This window comes from Gouania willdenowi, chromosome 5 (genome assembly GCF_900634775.1).
Source record: "Gouania willdenowi chromosome 5, fGouWil2.1, whole genome shotgun sequence".
Classification (NCBI taxonomy): Eukaryota; Metazoa; Chordata; class Actinopteri; order Blenniiformes; family Gobiesocidae; genus Gouania; species Gouania willdenowi.
Genome location: NC_041048.1, coordinates 20502580 through 20525236, shown reverse-complemented (window position 1 = coordinate 20525236; position 22657 = coordinate 20502580). Strand labels below are relative to the sequence as shown.

The following is a 22657-nucleotide window of genomic DNA, read 5'->3' as shown; positions in this document are numbered from 1 at the left end:
AAAATAAAGTTCTCTACATAATATCACAAACAATAAATATTTAACTTATATTACTATATTCACAACATACATTCAATAGATATTCTGCACAAGTTTTACATATACAGTTTATAGATTCACATCAAACATATATACATACGTACACATGAATGTATATGACATGTACATAATATTATACTATTTCATATTTATGACACTAATTTCATCAATTACATTTAAAGTGGCAATATATAAATTAATAAAAAGCATATATATATATTTATATATATATACAGTATATATTACTGTCCTTGGTAAAATTGTTGCTCTTCTATCTTGTACTTACTAAAGATATATGACTTAAAAAGCTTTTTAAACTGGTTTATGTTGCTGCTTTGTTTTATTTCATCCGTTAGGCAGTGCCATAATTTAACCCCTGCTATTGTTATACTCATCCTTTTCAGTGTTGTTCTAGCATATTGGATCTTGAAATTCAGTTTTCCTCTTAAAATATATTCCCCTTCTCTCCCTAAAAATCTTTTTTGCAACCCTTATGATCCCTTATGACAGAATGATCTGTCCACTGATCTTTTTGTATCTAATAAATGTGAGAAGCCAGACTAACTTTGTTGCCTCAGGAACAGAAAAATCTTTCTAGGCCGTAAAGCTGTGAAGAGTTTCAGGACAGTTAGAATCATTTCTCACTGTCTATGAAGCATACAGATGATAATCTCTGACTTAAGTTTCACATAGCCAAAAAAAAAAACATTGCATATTATGATTGGCTTTGCATCTTCTTGTTGACATTTCATGCGACCCATCAAACCAATTATACTAGTTCACCCAAAAGATCAAACTTGTCCCATTTGGCGTTGGTCTTCCATTATCCATATTCTTCTTTGTTCCTACATGAACTCCCTAACAATGGCACTAAGCCTTAGTTGGATTCTCCACCATGAGGTCCTCTGTAGGTCCTCTCCTGCTCACTCTTTACTAGAAACTTAAAATGTGGATGTCATCAGTTTCTGGCAGACCAAAATAGGTCTTCAAAGTATAATTACATTTGAATGTATTGAACTGATCATGTTTTTCTCTCTGCAGTCTGTGCTTTCTCCCCTCTCCTCTTTATTTCTCTTTCTTGTCTTGGCTTTGGAGCTGACAGTTGCTGATCTGTGGTTTACGTAGGTTTCGACCAGTTTGTGATGCTCTGATGAACTGTTTTGTTCTCCTCCTATCCACTAACACCACCCCTGAGCCTGGTTCTGCTGGAGGTTTCTTGCCATTCAAAATGAGGTTTTCCTCTCCATTGTCCAAGAATGCAGCAGTTTGGTTACAATAATACTGTGCAATTAAAAAGGTGAGGCTCAGACGGCTGCCTCAATGTGCTTCTCGTCTCCGTATTTGAACTGTAAATGTAAAAATTCAGCATGAATAGACTAGTGGACAAATGTAAACATTCAATTTGTTTTATCTTCATTTGTTTATGTTTTTCGTTTCATTTGGCATTACTACGCTTATTTGTCCAAGATAGAAAATAAACATACATATATACTTATGCTTACATTTTCTTTTATTAGACTGTAATACTAGCTTCGTAAAGAGGCTGTTGTTTAATATTGTCTGAAATTGCAGTATTTTTTGTACAAGTGGCTGTGGTGTACAATTTGACAGTAATGCTTCTTTTAGACCTCAACACAGCTGTGGCTACAGATGTAGATTACCTCTAGCAGTACGACTAAAACTTTCCTTTTCTTTTCAATTGTCAAAATATCCAAATGATAAATCAGATAATGATAATAATAATAATAATGCATTTGAATTTTTTTGGCACTTTATCATAGACACTCAAAGATCTTTAAATTGATTTGCATTATTCTTTCACGTCACACACAATGGTGGTAAGCTACTATTGTAGCCACAGCTGCCCTGGGGCAGACTGACAGAAGTGAGGCTGCCATATGCACCATCAGTCCCTCTGACCACCACCAACACTCACTCACACACCACATTCATACTAGGCAATGTGGGTGAAGTGCCTTGCCCAAGGACACAACGACAATGACTTTGGTTAGTGGATGCCCCCATGATGATGATAATAATAATAATAATAATAATAATAATAATAATATGATTATTCACTCAGGGCCAAATACACACGTGTGTTTATAGGTCTTCTGCTGCTCCACAGGAAGGGCTTAGTTTGGACCTTCCTGTGTAGAGTTTGCATGTTCTCCTTGGGAGCCACTACTGCAAGATGATCGGAATTCTAAACGGAATAAATAAATACATATATTAAATAAATAAAATGAACAACAGTGCAATGCCAAGGAAATTTTTTTTTACTTTTTTCATAACAGAAAAAAAGGAAAAGTTACATAAAATTGAATAATAAAAACAATAGATAAATAAAAAATAAAAAAAACGCACATTTTAAAGCGGACTTCGGCATCTCAAGGGTTCTACGTAATAATGACCTGCTCTATGTTTCACTGGAGGGTCCGGCTGCGTGCGCTCATCGTGGGTTTGGTTTTCAGTCGCGTCCTGCGCTCAGCTGAGGACAGACAGACAGACAGACAGACAGACAGACGGTGCTTCTGAGGGGGACAGACGGTCAGTGCCTCAGCGTCCGTGTGGGATTGGGATGATAGAGGACATGTTGCGGACACCAGCTCCGTAAAAATGAACTCAGGTGAGAAATGTCGCTTTAGCAGCAGTGCGTCCGTGTGTTTTGTGGACCTTTATGGACTTTTAAACAAGTGCACGGACAGGAAAGTAGTTTTTTTTTTTTTTTTTTTTTTAAATTATTATTATGTCTTTAAACGGACTCCCATCGGTCCTTCCCATAGTCCTCTCTAGTGCCAGCCTATGTTATAACGCGGTTTAAACAGAATGGGAAGAAAACTATCAGACATGTGAGTATTACCAATCTATCCCCATTAAAAAACTAATGTCAGGCTCCCATTAACATCAACTATTCAATTTGAATATTATCACGTTATAAAATACACGTTTTTTTTTGGTAATGTTCTTTGCTTTTGGCGTCCAAACATCACAACCATTCTGCCAGGGTTTAATCGGAACTCTGGAATGAATATGACCAAAAATCACTGAGATTATTTATTCAGTAAATTTTTTTGTTGTTGACTTTACAACATGTCATGTTATTCATATACTTTTTCACTCCTATTTGACTCATATAGATGGACATTTAGGGACGTTTTAATTTCTAAAGTCAATATAGAAAATGCTGCTTTGATTAAGTTAGCCTATAAAGGCTTTGTAGATGACTTTGTACAGAGATGTTTTATTTCCTATGAAGTTAACAGAGTCCCCTCTTTTCATGTAGATGAAAACTATTCAGATTTGTATTTATATTTTCTAAATGCTGCACTGACTTTTAGTTGTGCATGTGTTAAAGTGATCAGGTGAGCTTTAACTGTACATATTTCTTCATTGCCTTTGTTCTTTGCTTCGTGTTCACTGTTGATCAGCTGTACATGTAGCCTGACAGGAGTTTCTCACACTTGAATCACAGGAAGTGAGTCCGGGAAATCCCTCTGATTCTTTTTTATAAATTCTTTTATGAAATTTTGTTGAAGTTAATCATTTTAGGGTCTCATGAACTTCATTATTTACAAATGAAGCGGCTTCTGTTTTGTATCTTTATAAAGTAAATCAAAGGCTTCACACCAATGCACAATAGGAGTTTGTTCTTCAGACACATTTGGTTGATTTTATGCTCAAATTGTAATGTCTCTGCTTAAACTTTTTGCTCACAGTCGTAAAGCTTTCATGACACGTGGATCATTGTTGAGCTTTAGGTCACAGGCACACAATACAAATGACCTGTAAGCTATTTTAAAGCACACAATCTTACAGTTTCCTTTTCCTGTTGTTCTCTCAGACAGCTCCAAGCCTTCAGTCGCTCCAAAGCCTCGGTTTGTTTGTCACGCCAGCCTGAAGCAGCCCCCGCCTCTCATGCCTGCAGACAAGGGTCTGAAACCCTCAATAGCCCCGAAACCTAAAGTTAAACCTCACCTCAATGGCAATGAGGGAGGGTGCAGCAATGGTACCTTCCTCACCTCTGATGTTGATGTCATGCATCAGATAGAGAACAATGGAAACAGAGTGATCTTAGAAACATTGTCATTGGATAAAGAATCAAACTCCTTCATCCTAAAGCCACCACAGTTTAGTCTGAATGGTGCGTCAGATGGAGAAAAGGAGGAGGATGTGATTCAGATAAAAGAGGAGGGATGGAGACGAAATGACAAAGAGCTTGTTGGGAAAGCAGACTCTTTGGACGTGCTTTGGGTCAGTGGTACAAGACTGACAGCTGTCCCTGAGAAGGCAGTAGAGATAAGTGACACGGACGTGACCGAGGATATGGATGCTGAGGAGTGTGACGCGGGCGAGGCGTTGGCTGACACAGATGGCCTCTCCGTGGGAGACTTTTCTCTTAACAGCATTGATGAGGATGCAGGCTGCGGCTTTGCTGAAAATCCAGACAAGGAAAATAATCAGAAAAGGCTGCAAGTCAAAGAAGTTCACGGTTTGACGGAAGAGATAGCTGAATTACTGCGAGATGATGAGGGTCATTTCATCAAAGAAGACCGTCAGGTTTTTCTAAGTGATGACAAAGAGGATGAAGAATCAGCCTTTGACTGTGGATTTACATGTAACATCTTATCATTAAGGTGTGGTCATAGGATAAAGGAAAATGTTTGTCCTCAAGGCTTTGTTACTAAGGATCCACAACCGGTCACGGTGCTGCTTGGTACTTCAGAGGGGAACCTTTCCCAGGAACCTTTTTACATCTCATCAGAGGACATTATCAATAGGGAATCAATGCTGAGAAATGGGAATACATATGGATTATCAGAGAGGCCACTCATAGATAGTCAGACTTCTTCTAAAAACAATTTTCAATTCTCAATCCAAAAACACGAGCGAGCAGCAAATACACTGAATGATTCTGTCACAGCTGGAGAATATCTGGACTTTGGTGACAACTGTTGTGCTAAAAACAAAGAATCTGAAAAAGCAACATGTGCCAAACCTGAGGAGGACGCCAGAGCAGTGTTGAATCACATGGACTCCCAGCAGTGGTTCAGGCAGTTTTCAGCAGATACTGACACCACGCTGACTTCTTCCCTCTCAGAAAGCCAGCTGTTGTCCCCAAATGACTCTGTCTTTGAGGACGACCTGGACGGTCACACTGCTCCATTTTTGGACAGTCCTGAAACAGAAGAGGACATCAGCGATGATCATGTCTACGAGGAGCCAAGGAAAAGCTCAGGGGTTGGGAATTTTTTTCTTCTTGATAGGAAAGCAGCTGGTTTTCAAACCAGGTCTCGCTCTCAATGCTCAACAAAAAACAGGGAAGACGTTCTCGGGCAGTTCACTCCAAAAATGCCAATGAGGGGATTTGGACAAACTTCACTCAGTAGTAGTCCAATGTTAAGCTCCGTGCGACACTTAAGCTACTCTAAACCCCATTATTTGTCCTTGTATCCACGCTCCCTGTCCATGGAAGGACAAGATACAGCTCTGTGTGCTCACAGAGAAGAATCTCTGAGGATGAAAGCTGACCATTTCTCCTCTGATAGCTTCTCTGGATGTACACCACTTTCTTCCAGTGGTCTGTCTACGCCAACTTCTGTGGTGGATATTCCTCCTCCATTCGAGCTAGCTTACATCACAAAGAGACCCATTACTAAGAGTTCACCCTCACTTCTTATGGAGGGTGACTCAGCAGAGAAAAACAGGAAGAAGAAATCCTCCATCAAGCGCTTCCTGATGCTCAAGCTAAGGTGGAAAACTGAAAACAAGCCTGCGTTAGGTGCCAACTCATCCTCCTTTAAGCCCCCAGGAGGGTCCAACAGTCACACACCAAGACTGCTGAACTCTGACAGGCACGGTGTGAGTACATCTCCTCAACTTAGCTCTCGCTTAGCGTGCAAGCCCCAGGTTTCCCCGGGGCCAACCTCACACCTAATATTCTCCAATGAAACCAGAAGAAAGGAAAATTCTGTTGCCTTCCTCACTCGCAGCGTGATCCGGGTGGAGTCTTTTGAAGACCGCTCCCGCGTGCCTTTTCTGCCTCTTCCCCTTACCAAACCTCGCTCCATTTCATTTCCCAACACAGATACCTCAGACTACGAGAACGTTCCCACCATCAGTTCGGACTATGAGAACCTTCAGGTCCCAAAGCAAAGGCCTGTTTGTCAACCACAATTCACAGACTTCTTTGATCGCCCCTGTCGGGTGCTTTCCTCTGCCAACGAAACAGATGGATACGTGGACATGAGCAGCCTCCCGGGGTTCGAGAAGAAGTCATCTCAACAAGAGGCAGAGAGGTACGTAAATATGACTGCCATGCAAGAATAATAGATGCTAAAATAATGTCAAGTCAAGTAAAGGCAATGGTTTAAAATCTGTTAATTTATCATATAAATAGAACAAGAAATTGGCCAGATATGTTGGTTTTTCCTCTGTTTTATTTTTCCTGTGGTTACTTTCTACCACGATAGAATATATAAGCCTCCAATTTTTCATTTCAAGTTATTCCCAATTACGTTTTGTTTCTGTTTAATGAGCTTTCCCTGAGTTGATGTCATTCATGGTGCACTAAACTTCCTGAAATCAAACTAAAAATGATTAATGGTGAATAATTTAGTTATCTCCTGTTAAGTTTGTAGTCATTCTTGATGTTGGAGAGCTCTGCATAGGTGCAGGAAAGTAAGTGACTTTTTTTTGTGACAATTTACAGAAGCCCTCTTATGCTACTTTTTAATAAATAAAGCAATTGATTACATGGGCAACCGTGGCTCAGGTGGTAGTGGGTCGTCTTCTGATCGAGAGGTTGGGGGTTCGATCCCAGTACCTGACTATGTGACATATAGCGCTATATAAAATCAAGTCCATTATACTGTATGCCTTCACCTCTGTAATGCTGTTTTTAAAGGGTAACTGCATTTTCATTTTCAAGCTTTATCAAAAGATCCTGTATAATATCCTGTATAATGCTAGAGCTTTAGGCAGGTAATGTTCTTCACAAGTCCTTGTAAAGCTACCAGGAAGTGAAAATGCCAGGTTGTTGGAGAATCACTGTCAGCACCATTCTGCCTACTTCACAGGCTAATTGTAACGTAACTGTGTTTTATTGGACCTATTATCTGTAACACACTTTTCTTGTTAATTTTTCTCCTTTAAATCACTACAATATTTTTTCCTTCTGCTCCGTCCAGACTCTCTTAGGTTTGTTCCCGTTGGGCAGAGTGCTCTGCAGCGCTTCTTTAGTGTATAAAACTGCTGCTAACTGCAGGCTGTGCCCGGCTCATTGCACTACAGATGTGACAATAACAGCTCCAGACATTACAAAAGTTGCTCAAACACATATTTTTGTTGGTTGAGTAATGAATAATTAGGACATTAAAGAAAATATGAAGAAAAGCACTAACGTAACCTAAAAAAAAAAGACAAAAATCAAAGAAAGTAGGTGGGAGATGATGTAAAACACTGGACCTGATACAATGCGGGTATGTCACATCTGTGCTCCCCTTTTGGTTGTGTTTCAAGGAATAAATGTTCAGAAAAGTACTTTTAAGTTTAAAAAAGAAAAATGAACATGTTTAGTTCATGCAAGGCGATGTAGTGGTTAGCACGTCCCCCTCACATTAAGAAGATCCTGGGTTCAAACCTTTGGGTCCTTTCTGTGCAGAGTTTGCATGTTCTCCATCCTCCTCCTACAATGCAAAAATATGACTGTTAGGTTGATTGTAATCTCTAAATTGCCTGTAGGCGTGAATGTGTGTGGTTGCCTTTATGTGTTGCCCTGCAATGGACTGACTCCCTGTCCAGGGTGTACCCCTGTATAATGCCCAATTAGAGCTGGAGATAGGCACCTGTAGACCCCCACAACCCTTAAAAAAGGACCAAGTGGCTCAGAAAGTGGATGGATGGATGTTTAGTTTATTGGTAATATATAACACATGGTACAGGTACAGGTACCCTTTAGGATCTCCTCTTAGGTTTTAATTAGATTGGGGTTATATGTGCAGACGTTGCTGAAAAAATATTAAATATTGCCTGAATGAAAGAGATTTTTTTATTGTGTATGCATAAAAAAGATCTACATGAGCAAATACGTGGATTTATATCAGACCAATGCCTGTATTTGACAGTATTAGTGTGTTTTCATCAAGATTGATGCTGTTGGACTTATTGTTACTGATTCATGCTACAATAGTACTGAGCATCCTCCTCCTTCATTACTCCTTGGCCATTGTGTGTTTAACAACATCCGTGGGGAGTAGGATTTACAACTATTTATTATGTAGGTCCTCCTGATGCTGTAACCACAGCGGACCAGGTGATCCATTTCCCTCCAGCGTTCCTGTGATATTTAATAAACCTGCGCCGTAATGCCTCTACGTGTTGTTGGTGCATGCTGGTTGGGACTATTGGAAGAAATGCTGGTGGGATGGTGGTCAAGCATCTGGCTTTATTCATGAAACATCTGTTCAGGTGTGAAACAGGCTCCTGGGGCTGATGCAGAAGGCACAGGCTCTTTTGTTGCTGCTGTGGTGGTGGCGTTTGTAGGTACGATCACCTAGGCTGATCTAGCTTCTCTGAGGGTAAGCCCCCCCCCCACTCCGACATAACCAGAGACTGTGCCCATATCATACTGCCTGCCCAAGATGATTAATAGTCAGAGCATTCTGGAGGCATCGCTCTTCTCCGGCCAGTCGAGTAGAACAGGCTGATACAATCTTCTCTGTAGTCAGCAGTTGTTCACTGCAGAGCTTTCCTCTGTTCATGTTTGCAATTTTTATATTTCAATGACACAACAGCAGCAGAACACAACCAAAAGGTTATGATTGTAATGTTTCTACCTATGACTTACAAATTGATTTCTACATGTTTGTAGAAAAGTACTTGTTTGAAAAAATGCCTTTGTGTCGTGACAGTTCTTGAGTCATTTGGTAAATGTGTTATTCACCTTCACAATTATAAAAGTTTTATAGTTTAAAGTCCGTGTAAAGCAGAAATGAATTTATGTTATGAGTTTGTCACACCACAGAAACATGTGTGATTGACCACTGTGCCAAAAAATCGCTAAGTATATAAAATTAGGTCCCAAAATTATGGAAAAACAAGCACATCTCTCTGGTCCGAGAAGCTGGGGGCGTGTCAGTTAGAGGCTCTGGAACCACGCCCACGCACCGCCTCCTTACTGTGTCTACGGGAGAGAGCAATGTGAAAGTGGCTCCAGCGTCGATAGTGCTTCCAAAAGTACTCGGACGCGTTTTCTTCCCCTTTGTCCGAATATGTGATTTGTTTTTGGCTAGGGGACGAATTGCGCCCGCTGCAGGCCGCGGAAGTTTGGTGTTCTTCAGCAACGGGGTCGGGTTTATGCTAATGAGGGCTCCGTTACGTAATGCGGCCCTGATTTCTGACCCGCGCATGAAATCCTGAACAGTTTTGGAAGCCTAGCTCCACAATTAAATTCTAAATGGTTGAATGGCTTTTTACATGTGTTAAGGAATACATTTATGACTTATTTAATGTGTTTAGAAGAAAATGTCAGAATTTGCTTTATACGGACTTTAACTTGAATATATCCAAACTGAAAACAAGAGGTAAATACCCTATTAATATTTATTATAACAGTTTAAATAAAAGGAGTAAATTATACACTGGTGTGACCTATATTTGATTTTTTCAGTGTTATTGTCACTGAATGGCTTACAGCATCACCTGCATGTGTGAGACACATGGATAGAGTTTTCTTTAGTCACTAGAATGATTCAATATGACAGGACTAAGAATATTTTGCCTTACAGCTTGAGCTACAGCTAGCGCATTGTTTGATTCTCAGACGTGAAGCCTTCCTGAGACTGTTCTGTGTCTAGTTTGCATGTCATATCATCACTCTTTGCCTTCACGTTTGCACCCAATGTCATTAAAAATGTGTATTCACCTAAAACTGTTTCTTTAGACAGCGTTTGACTGGTATTGTGTCCTCTATCTCTGTGATTCTTGGACTGAATTATCATGCACTGGCAACTGTTGTAATTGAAAGAAAAGAAAAAAACAGTGTTTCTTGTTCTACTCTCGTCGTATCTCATCCAAAGTTTGATCTAGTAAAGCCCTAATGGACCATGCAGCCCTAATGTGTGTGACGCTGTGATCCGCACAGCTCACATATGCTGTTCTCACGTAGCTAATTTGCATCTCAGTGGGGTTAAGCCATCGGTGCTCGGAGTGAAACATGGGAGCAACACTTGCCATTGGTCATGTAGAGGTCTGCATCATGACCGTAACTTAAAAATGTGTTTTTTATTTGCATGGTTGACATTTCCCACCGAGCACCAACTATTAACATATTCATTCAGGTCCCTGAAGAAGATCCTCTCACAGCGTAAAGCACCAACATGTGTCAACACAAGCCCTTCAGGATCACTTTATTGGTTCCTGCTGACCTGGAAGGTTTTTATTTGTTTATTTATATCATTCCTGCTGAACACTTTTATTACAGAGGCCCTTCCGATTATTAGACTGTACAGTTTCATGTAGTGGGTTTGAATAGTAAACTGATAATCTCTCTTATGAACGTGAACACAGAAGTTAAATAAAAAAACACACAACACCGCCGAGATAAGAGAGAGCCACATGAAAATGTATGCGAACAGTGGTCGTCAAAGTCATATTTACTGTGCAGCCACGAGCTACTACAATAAACATAATGTATGAAAGAGGAACAGGAGAAAAAGCCAGAGAACATGATTACATTGGGTCAGCATTAATATTGTCAATCATTTTGACAGCAAATTACATTTAATAAGAAATTGTCAAAGTAAATAATAGATTTGTTTATTTCAGTTTGACTATAATTAAAGATAATTATTTGTCAAATAGGTTCTCAAGTTGTGGGTTGGGATAGAAAAGTGGGTGCAGGCTTTTGCCTATTGGCCCCAAAGAAGTGCTTTTATGCTTTTAATTTGAAGGGGGGGTTATTTTAATGCAGTGCTGTCAATGCTCAATTAGGTACTTGAAATTGACAAAATATTTTTTTTTAATTATGGAAATTTACTACATACACATTTTTTTTTTTTTTTTTTTTTTGTATTTAATGTAATGAAATGCAGTTGTTTTTTTCCTCCAGTATTTTACATATTGTATACAATATATAAGACTGTTGCCTACCTTGTGTTTTTAGGATTTAATATTAGTTATTGATTTATATTTAATATCTATAGTATTACGTTCTGGTTTAAACGGCTCAATGTTTTCATAAAATAAATGTGAGAATTTAACATTTTTCCTTGGTTTGCACCATTAACCCCACAGCGCATACATATGAAAAAATAAATAGAAAACATTAGTTTTGACAGATTGGCTGCCAACTTTGCTCATTATCAATATCCCATCAGTTCTTTTGCTAAAAATAAGTGCCATTGGTGTGTTCATCTTTTAGGGATAAGGGTGAAATGAATGCATTTTTTTTTTATTTTCTCGTACTAGTACAATGTTTATAATAATTTATAATCATCCATTTGAAATTTAAAAAACTGATTTAGCACCTCTTTTTTTTTCTCTACTTCCCCTCCCGCTTTGGTTCACATTGGTTTTTGCTGAACATTGATTTGATATTTCCAATTGGAAAGACCTGTAATGAGCTTTGATGTCATATTATTGAAAAATGCCATTGATGTCCAAAATCACTTCATCATAAACCTATGTTCGGTATAGTACTGTCCCTTATTTTAAAGGGACCGTCGCAGCCTTATGCTGGATGCTCATTTGTCCTCTTTTTGTGATATTCCCTATTTTTTTTATTTCATCTGAAATGAAAATAGATCACTTAACAATCATTAAAGCTGCAGCTGCAGGAGCTGCGTTGCCAGGTTGGGTTCATAGTTTTCTAAGGAGGCAGTGTATGGGTGAAGACAGCATGCAATTATTTTTCTGTTTTTATCCTTTTTGTGTTATGGAAATGGCCACCCTATCATAGATCATTGGCATACAAACCCTTGTGTCGAGAGCGTAACTCTGTATCACTGTGATGGAAATCTACTCTCAGGGAGAAAGTGGCACACGCGTGTGAGGATATGTTGTGTACTGTGTTATTGGTCTCTAACTGTTTCCCTGAGTGATTTATATCTGTGATCTTTACTCTCCCCAATAGTGCTTACACAGAGGCGTATAATGTGTGTTCAGCAGCTGTTGCTCCACCGACAAGCCCAGTGTGCGCTGGTGAAAGGATGGCTGAAGAAGACCATGGTCGCACCTCTGAGGAAGAGGAAGGCGTAACGGACAACTATGAACGACAGGTTAGGGTTAGGTTTATGTTTCAGCCTAACAAATCTTAATATTAGCAAACATCATGGCTTGAATAAGTGCTGTTTATTCACCTGTCTACACACAGTAGCAGCTTTTTTCTGTCCAAACGAGGGATATCCCAATACAACTCTTTTTCATTTATGATATGATACCGATATTGCAGCCTTGCGTGTCGGCCGATACCGATATTGATCCGATGTCAGCATGAATCATACATATTTTTTTTTTTTTTTTTTTTTTTTTTTTTTTTTTTTTTTTTTTTAAAGGATTTTTTTGGCTCTAGTGGCCTTTATATGACAGTTGTTTGACAGGAAGGGGGTTAGAGAGAGCAGGGAATGACACGCAGGAAAGGGTCCCAGGCCGGGAATCGAACCTGGACCCGCTGCAGGTGAGGAGCTACAGCCTCGGTACATGGGGCGGGCGCTCAACCCACTGAGCTACACACCGCCCCATCATACATATTTTTTATTCATTTAAAAAAAATGGTTATTATTTTTAATTTTTAATTTCATTTTATTATATTTTATCTCTCTTTTCTTTAATACAAAATAATAATGACTTATTTTGTAGTGTGGAATGTTAGAAAAGGCTTGATCAAGGGATATTACTCAAACATACAACAATAGGTATGAGAAAAACTGACCCATTTATTATTAACCAATTGGTTACATGAATTTTAACGTTCAACATAATGTCTAGAGTATTCTACAATTGAATAAAATAAAGAAAAAATGAATTTATTATTTATTTATTTTTAATTGTAAAATCCGGATATTTAAATCGGATATCCGATTTTTGCTAATATCGGACAGATATCCGATATCGATATTGGATCGGGACACCCCTAGTACAAACAGTCCCAAAAAGTGCCAATACCTAACATTTATTACGACAAGATGAATGTATATTTTTGCCAAAGTGATGGTGTCACAGCCTCTCCATCCCTTACTGGTGTGAAACCTAAATTAAAGCTGTCCCATATATGTCAAAAAAATGATATTTGCTGGCAGATCAGGCCAAATCCATGCTGTTCTTTTTGCTGAGCTTCACAAAATAAATGTTATGATGGTTTACAGGTTGATGGTCGATCAAGAGCCTTTTACATTGTCAAAGAACTGATGGACACTGAAAGATTGTAAGCTCCATATATTTTACATTTTGAATTATTCAATGTATTTCTGTAGTTTCTTGTTGATTTATTTGATCTCTTCATCCACAGACACACAGCAGCCCTAAAGCTGCTTCAGGAGGTGAGTGAAGCATCTGAGCATCTGTTTGTTTATTCAGATTTCATTCAAATTATGGTGATAAATCCTCTATGTCTGGGGCAATGGTGGCCTAATGGTTAAGGCTTATAACCAGGATGGGAGTCAATTACATTTTTCAATTAGAATTATGTCATCAATTATCCATTTTCAATTACAATTCAATTTTGACTACAGTGACCAGCATGTTTTCAAATTACAATTATTATTTCCCCCTGAATGTTCATTGCAATTACATTATCAATTACTAAAATTAATAACAACTTTGACCCTTTATTAAAAAACCCCATAAACCTTATCTTTCCTCTTCTGTTAGCTTTCTGTTAGCATCTCTCATGATAACGGATCAGTTTTGACCCATGTCTTAAATCAGCTGTAAAATACACTAAAAAATATCTATCTATCATCTAATTTGTTTTTCATCATTAGGCTCACTTATCCATGAACATAGTGGTATTATTTTTGTTGTGCCTTTTTGTGTCAGTATACCCCTCGATTATTATTATTATTATTTTTTAATGTTCCTGAAGAGAAGTAACAGGTAGTGGGAAAAGATGATTTGAAACATATTGTAATAATTGTTAACTACATATGTTATTTTACAGAGTTGAACTACAAGGATTGAAAGTGGCTGTAAAAAAAGTTGTAAAGTGTGTGACTGAGACAGATTCAAACCATTGACCTCATAGTGAGGAAGTCACACTGAGCATCTCTGGGTGCTTCTGTAGTTCAGGTTGTTGAGCTCTGATTACTTTAAGCTCTCTTTGTTCCCCTGTTTGTCTCATTACCTTCACTGACCATGAAGGCTGATGCTAAAGGTAATTTCCTCTTTATAGTCACTTGTCAGGTGTTGACTTTAGCCTCTCAGGTCTGCTGGACTCTGTGTGGCTCCCATGATGCTCTTACTGTAAACTCACTGGTTTCACTCCCAGGGTTCCTCCACAGTGGTAGTAAGGAAGTGATAAACTCTGCTTGTTTCATTTTGCTGCCTGGGGTTTTCCCTCTGGTGTAGGGATTAAACCAGGGACCTAAACCCTTGGAACAACACTGCAGAGAAAAGATGAGATCCACTGATATAAAAGAGGAATGGTAGATGACATGATAGGCTTACTGTGTGGAGGCCTGTTTTTCATCCTGTGGATCCAAATCTCCACACACACAAAAAATGTTTGTTAGAATCCTAAATCCACTGTGTGACTTTGTGCTATTGTCTCTACATATGAGTCCCAGTATGTGACAGAACCATGTTTGACCCCCATTGATGGATGGGTGGTAAAATTAGGCTTTTAATCCTGATTATGATGATACATTTGTCACATTTAGTCTTTCCTTTTATTCCTTCCTTGCTGCTGTACAGCAGAAAACAGGCAGTGGTCTTTTGGTTTGTCAGAGAACTGTATTTGTTCCTGAGGGGCAATTTTAAAACACAAGTGAGCAGCATAAACAAGAAAAAGAAAAGATAAAAATGACAAGACAATATTTACATACATAAATAAATATACAGTAAGTAATAAAATTCAACAGTCCAAGCTAGTGGATTGTTTCACATGAATTTTAAACTTTTGAAGAACTGCAGGAAGATTTCTAAGTATTACATGAAGTTTAAACCCAATCTTCAACATCCATCATGTGCCAGGACTTTCGACGAGTTGTTGGGTCGGCCGTGGGAGATGAGGGAGAGCCTGTATTACGTGAGGAGAGACTTCGAGAGATCCTCAATGAGTTGCCTGACGTTTACATCCTGCACTGCATGATTCTCACTCAGCTGGAGAATCGAATCACACACTGGTGAGATGAAGCTGCTCATCCCCCAGCAGAATATACTGGAACTCTTCAATAAGATTGCATTGCACTTTATCGTTATTCTTGATATTGTATTCCCTTCAATATGCGATCCTGTTCAGAAACCAATCAGAGGACTGCTGCCTGCTGCCATTCCTTCATATTCTCCACTTTGTTTTCTCCTTCAGGGAGGAAAGTCCTCGGATTGCAGACATATTCCTGTCCAGGAAAGCAGAATTCCTGGTGTTCACCACCTACATAGGTCACTACGACCGCAGTATGAGTTTGTTGGAGGACAGCTGCCAGACCTCACCTGCATTTGCAGCCATCGTTCAGCAGTTTGAGGTCAGAGCTGCAGGGATTATAGACATTCAAACACAGAAAACTCAGAAAAAATGAGACAGCTTGACTGGTTGATGGGTAATTTTACTGCTTGGATGAAATGCTCTTTAATGTTCTTAGTGAAAGCATCAGCCATAGAAATACAGGACAATGGACATGATCTCTGTGAGATCGCCAGATTGGTTGTCATTATAACTCACCTTTTCCTAAATGTCCTAAATCTAAGAACTTAGATGTATACATTAGAAAATATTATCACATCAGAATATAAAATTAAAAAAGCTGTCCCCTTTGAAGATACCTCGAACAGTGAAAAAAAAGGAACAAGGGCAATAACTCAGGAATAAATTGTTGTTCGCTTCTCATTTTCGAACTCCATCAAGGTATTGATACCCTGAAGCCACACACCAAATTTGGTTATCCTATCTTAAACGGTTTATAAGAAAAGCTGTCCCGTTTGAAGATACCTCGAACACAGTCCAAAAAACGGAACAAAGGCAATAACTCCGGAAAAAATATTTGCGCGCTTCTCATTTTCGAGCTCCATCAAGGTATTGATGCCCTGAAGCCATACACAGAATTTGGTTATCCTATCTTGAACAGTTTCTGAGAAATCTGTCCCCTTTAACTCGGACAGACGGACGGATAGACGGAGCTCAAACCTATATCCCCCTTCCACACTTTGTGGTGTGGGATAATAAATATGTCTCTATAATCATGTAGTACAATAAGCTACTCGACACTTGGTTTGCCATTTACAGCCACACTGCAAGTCTTAGATATTGTTCTTTAAAGTGATGGATGTGATAGTTGTTCTATTTATTTACGTGGACAGAAGCTTTGTGTTGCTATGCGTGGTTAGTCTGTAGTAATATGGTGGCCTTTTTGGTCCATTCTGAGCAACGACCAATACCAGACGTGTTCTATCTCCCTTTCTGTATCTATAGCTGTACCAGCTTTATAAAGGAGGGGCTCATGGGAGTTTGCTGGTGCCAAATACAGCTCACATCCGGCACAAGGCAGGGTGCACCCAGTCAGGAAGCCAGTCTATTACTGACCCAACACACAGACAATCAAGGCCATTTACTTTGTCCTACGGGCAATTTTGAAAGCCAACTCCAACATATTAATTAGTTTAGTTATTACTTAATCTTTGATGCCCTCCATAATGACCAGTACTTGTGATGAGCAGGAAAACATCCAAAACTTGTGTGATAGCTCCCTTGCAGTCAAAGCCTTTAATTAGAGCAGGAGCTGTAGCTCAAATTCATCAGGAGACATCGCCATCTGCTCTATCTCTTCTCCTCTTTACCTTACTCACTGAAAATTGATTTGTGTGCACATAGAGAGTTTCTGCAAATATGTAAAGAACTTAAATGAAACGTGCGCAACGGAAGAGAAAAAAAAGAGAGGGTTTAATTTAAAACAATAGCTATGTTGGAAAATGAGCTGCTGCAGCTCCCAGAAGAAAAGTGAAGACATTAAGAAGTAATGCGTTCGGTCTGAGCCTTTCAAAACAACAATTTACACACCACATGTCTCCCACCGTTTACGTAGGTTGCATCTCCCCACAGCGGTTTTGAGCTTTTTAACATACAACAGATGCACTTAAGTGCACCGTTATAATTAGCCTCTATTAACAGAGCCGAGTCGGAGACGGCATTTTCCCAAACCATCAGCAAGAGATGTGGTGAAAGAAGGTATTGAGTTGAAAAGTTTAGGGTATTAAACATATAAAGGATAACACCTATCCTGATTGAAAACTGAAAAGTCATGGATCTGTGCACAGTCTGATGTATTAACGAATGATGATAATGAAGTGCTGTGGAGCCCGGAGGCTTTCACTGCTTAGACAGCTTTGGCATAGCAGACGTTTTGCAATGTGTGTTTCTACATTTGATTTATGGACAATTTTTTTTTCAATATTTTGCCTACATTTAATAGACCACCTAGGAGACAGGCTGGAAGGAAGTCTTTGCAAAGCTGGGCAGTTTTCTCCTTCAGTTTAAAGAGTGCCACACTTTAAAAGCCCTCAGATTCTCCTTAGCACTTTATATTAAACTGCCTAGGCTATATTCTTCTTTGTCTCCTGCTGACCTATTCTTACTTGAACTAAAGTGATATGTATGTAGTTTCAAAATATGAACCTGCTTGCTGTGATGCCCATCTGTACAAAACTCTAAATAATTCAGATTATGGTATAGTGATGGAGGTATTTCTAGATGTTGGTATTTACCTAGCTGTGACGGATAGGTGTCCTGTCCCGATGTGTGCTGGGAGATACACAAGCAGACTTGTAACTTGGTACAAGATAAGGTTGTTTCAATGGGGCCAGGTGTGGTTAACACCTTAGACAGGGTGCCAGTCCATCGGAGGACAAATACTAGTAAACGGACAACTACTCAGACACTTCCAATCACTCCTATTGGCAATTTAGGGACTCAAAATAACCAAACATACAGTAAATGTATTTGGATGTTGGGAGAAAATTGAAATACCCAGAGGAAACCCATGCTTTACTTCCTGTCAATCCAGCCCACCAGATGATTTAATTGTGAATGGTTATAAAATGCGGTATTTGAGTCACTTCAAATCCACCAATTACATGTGGCTTTCCAAAAAATGTACTATTTTCCATAAAAACATCCACAGATAAGTTGCTCAGGAAAGTTGGTTGGCATAATTTTATTGCAGTAACACGCCTCTTTTCTTAAGACGTATGATTTTGGCTAAAAGGGCCAATGCCACCAGTGACCTATATGAAAAGCATGAGTAACGGCTAAACCAGAACCAGAAGTGTATCTGACAGACGTTAATATCACATTGTACAGTATGTTGCAGGAGTGAATCATAGATCATGTTGATTTGGTATTTTGTCTCAGGTACTACAGCCGTCTGGGCAGAAAACATCTCTCAAACATCAGCTCCTGCAGATCATTGTGCGGGTAGCTCAGTATCGCATGGTCCTCACTGGTGAGTTGAAAGTGCAAAACAGAGAGTGTTTTTCCTGAATGAGAAGGATGTTTGTTAAATCGCTTACCTTTTAAATGCATACGGCTCTTTGACTTCTCCTACAGATTACCTGAACAACCTATCTCCTGACTCTAAAGAATATGAAGACACCCAAGGTATTGTAAATGTGTAACATGAGCAAAAATCAGTGCCCGGTCCACACTCTGTCTCCTATGTGAGTCTTCTGTGTGCGGTTGTGCATTTCATTTGTGCTCATTTGGCACAAAGAGACAGCCACAAGAGCCAGTTGAACTTCTTTGTTGGTGGTGGAAAGCCACCAGGCAGTCATTCCTGCTTTCCTCTGCGTGAGTGCTCTGTGCTCTGATGTGCAATTCATAAGAAGGCAAGTTAGAGCAACTCTGGACTCTATCTGCGGCTGTATCTCTGAAAAGAGACCAGTCCAAACATGTAGTAGACACCTTCAGACTTCAGTCTTTACTGTCCACAGGAGACCCACGTATTTTACCCTTGAATGAAAACTCACTGATATTCATGTGTCTTACCACTTTGTTTCTGCTCATGTTTTTATTATGTAGCGGCTCTTGCATTCGTGTCGGATATCGCAGATCAAGTAAACGACAGCCTAAAACATGGGGTAAGCGTGGCACATGATTTACGCAACCAAATGTAGTTACTGATTACCTCGAATTAAAGGTATATGATCACTGTACCAAGATACAATATGACATCAAAATGAGCGCCTTCTGTTTCAAGTTCAAATGTGACGTTGAAAAAACAAAATGAAAATTGTATGAGGATGAAATCAAGTTTAGAGAAAAGATTGGTTATAGGAAAATTGTTAAACTGGTTTCTCTTATTAACTCTTTTTATTGCTGAAAATCATATCCACACTGTACAATTTGAGTTATTAAGCATCAAAAGGAAGAACCTCTTTTAACTGATGGGATTTGTTTTGTTAGTTTGGAACAATTGAAAAAGTTAGTTTATTTCCTTTAAGGAACCCAATTTCAATTTCATTCAGCAAGTAATCCCACAACGCCATTATTAATTTGGGTTGGTTATGACTGAAATATCTCAACATAAATGTGCTTGATAGACCCAACTTCATTTAGGTAGCCAGTACAGTTAGTAACTAGAGGAGATCACATGACATGCTCGGCAGCTGTTTGTTTTTCTCAAATATAGCAATCGAAAAACAGTGGCTATCAAGGGTCAAATACTTGTTCACTCAACGTGACAGCCACTTCATGAATCCATGATAAACCTGCGATTAAACCCTCTGAGAGGCTTCTGAAGCAAAGCCTGTTTGTTATTCAGCTGAGGTTTGATGCAATACAACTATGTAATGGTGATTTTTCTTCCTTTCTTCCTTTGCCTTCATTAAATCTGTTCATGCTGTAGAAGAACTTACTGCGTCTGGTCAACATAGAGTACAGTGTTCGTGGCCTTGGGGACCTGCTGCAGCCTGGCAGGGTACGTCACCACTAACAGCCCTGCTCCAACACATATTCCTGCTGGGAATCCCCACTCTGCAATTACAATGAATACAGCAGGATTGGTGCTTGGGTTATGCTGTGTTTTCTTTATCAGGTATTTGTGAAGGAGGGTACTCTGATGAAGGTCAGCAGGAAGTGTCGACAGCCGCGCCATCTTTTTCTGGTAAACATGTTCCCATGGATAATGGCATGTTTAACAACACACAAAAAGAATATTCCTCACTCATTCACTTGGGGTTAAGTGAGTGAGCACATTTTTGGTTTATTTCTTTCTCCATGATGGGTTTTAGAGCAGGGTTTCCGGAGCAGGATGTTTCTGAATGCAGACTTCCTGAATCAGCTCTTTGCTGACGGCGCTGGGAAGGTCAACATTAGTCTCACACCAGCTCAGAAACCCACGTAGACCTTTTTTTTTAGCTGGGATAATGTCTCCAAGTAGAACTCTAAGCACATCCTTTTTCTACAATGCTTATCACTTGAATATCTCTTTCCTTATTTAGCATTAGACTGAAAATATTTTTAAAGTTGGAAAATGTGTAAAAGATTTTTCTTTCCAGTGATCAAAAACACCAACAGGCTTACAATCATTCATTTCATTTACAACAGTTAAGCAAGGCGATAAAGTCCAACCTATTCATTATTAGCCTATCCATAGCTATTATCCAGAAACTGCATTTTTTAAAGGAATTATTTAATGACAATGTTAACACTGAACCTTGATAAAGTATTAGCTTTAGCATTATTACTGTATAGAAAAGGTGTAACATACTGTAATCAAGGCACGATAAGGAATTAAACGCCTTCGCAAACCCACTACAGAACATCATCAAGGGGTTGTTTTCATCTCCTGTGGTGTTGTTAAAATTTGTGGTCTGGGCTTGACGCTTAAAAAAAAAAAAAAAAAAAAGCTTGTAAAGTTTTTATGTGCAGCAACGCTCACGATGATCACTGGCAAACTTTAATTTTGATGCTTAATCTACTCAGTCTGATCAAGTTTTACCAACTAATAATGTTGGAGGAAGAGGGTGATAAAACAAATCTGCAGGAGCAGGTTGTCTCCTGAAGGCAGGCAGTAAAACACACAGGCAGAGTGAGTAATATAATGAACTATTAAAAAGGAAAACATACAGAGGTTAATGATGCAGTTTGATATCTGTTTGCTGAAGTATCTCCGTCATGTGGCATCATTACGAATCAAGGTCGGGGATATGGTCCCTCCAGACAGATTTTAAAGACTCGTTAATGCAGTGTATTTTCTTACTGTATTACATATCTGGACTGAGGCTTCAGATGTTGTTCCTGGAATCTGTTGGAGCCACTTTGGGGGTCACTGCCCCGAGTGCTCCTACTAACTTGAGGACCTTGTGGGCTTTGACCTTCCACATCTGCTCTCTTGGCACTTTTCTACTTTTGTCAGCTTGTATCAATACATCTATGACCACTGCTCTCTGCTGGTGTTTGTTAACCACGACTATAGTTTGCTTTCTTGGTTCTCCAATAGCTGTTTGTCTGTCTGGAAGCTGAAGTCCCACAGGATCTTGGCCCCGTTGCTCTTCTCAATCACCTTTGGTGGTGTGACCCATCTGGGTGTGGGAGCTCCCAGTCCATACTGGGTACTGACGTTCATGTGCACTAGCCCAGACACTTGGTTGTGCCTCTCCACGTAGCTGAAGCCTGCTTGCATCTTACACCCTGGCACTATGTGCTGAGATTTCTTTGCACAACCTGCAGCTTGGGTTTGATCTATGGCTCTTGTACTCATTGTCAGGATGGTTCTTTGGTCAGTAGTCAAATCTTCTAGATTCTAAAAGATCTTCTGACGATTCTTGATAACTGAAGTATGAAAACTATGATTTGATTTCATTTCTTTCCTCATATCTTCGCTTGTTTGAATGCATTTCACAGAATTGGCTAAAGCGGTCTTTTATTTTTGCATCCTATCCAAAAATACCATTAGTGCCATTTAATTGAATGGCTCCACTATTTACTGGGTTTTATGTGTGAAGTAAACTGGCTTTGTAACAATCTAAAAGTGGTATAAAGACAATTACCAGAGCGCTGTTTTACTAAGTGGTCTTAGGGGTAATGAAGAATCCTTTGGAACACTTAGGATAATGAATCTAAAGTGTGCTATAAATGAAATGATCAGTCATTGATTTGATCATTTTACTATATTATAACATACTCATACTGACATGTGTCAGTATCCTTGTATCTTATCAATATAAGTAATAAAACTGTGGCAAAATTGTGTTGTGGAGTTTTATGTTTGAATACAGTGACATCTGCTGGAGAGTAGCTGTACACACAAAGAGTAAAAGTTGAATATACTTTAATTGCTGAAGATAATTAAGCTCATCAGATGTGGTTAAAGTACAGTGTTTAAAAATCAATGAGTAGAAAGTACAATTTGTACAAAAATGTTAATACTTTAAAGTATAGATATTTGAAAAACATACTTTAGCAAGTATT

General features: G+C 39.1%; 1 protein-coding gene across 4 annotated transcripts in view; it reads left to right on the top strand.

Annotated features, from left to right (window-relative positions):
* Positions 1–2511: 2511 nt before the first annotated feature.
* fgd5b (FYVE, RhoGEF and PH domain containing 5b) overlaps positions 2512–22657 on the top strand; it is a 35713-nt gene continuing 15567 nt past the window's right edge. For 2 of the 4 annotated variants that reach the window (XM_028445780.1, XM_028445778.1), the window contains exons 1-12: positions 2512–2668; positions 3884–6338; positions 12173–12317; positions 13404–13462; positions 13547–13577; positions 15229–15380; positions 15563–15719; positions 18599–18689; positions 18794–18844; positions 19265–19323; positions 20091–20162; positions 20280–20348. In XM_028445780.1, the coding sequence (XP_028301581.1) occupies positions 2659–2668; positions 3884–6338; positions 12173–12317; positions 13404–13462; positions 13547–13577; positions 15229–15380; positions 15563–15719; positions 18599–18689; positions 18794–18844; positions 19265–19323; positions 20091–20162; positions 20280–20348 (3351 nt within the window). In that variant the 5' untranslated portion in view covers positions 2512–2658. The remainder of the gene's footprint in view (positions 2669–3883; positions 6339–12172; positions 12318–13403; positions 13463–13546; positions 13578–15228; positions 15381–15562; positions 15720–18598; positions 18690–18793; positions 18845–19264; positions 19324–20090; positions 20163–20279; positions 20349–22657) is intronic. The other 2 variants (XM_028445781.1, XM_028445779.1) reach the window with 1 other exon arrangement.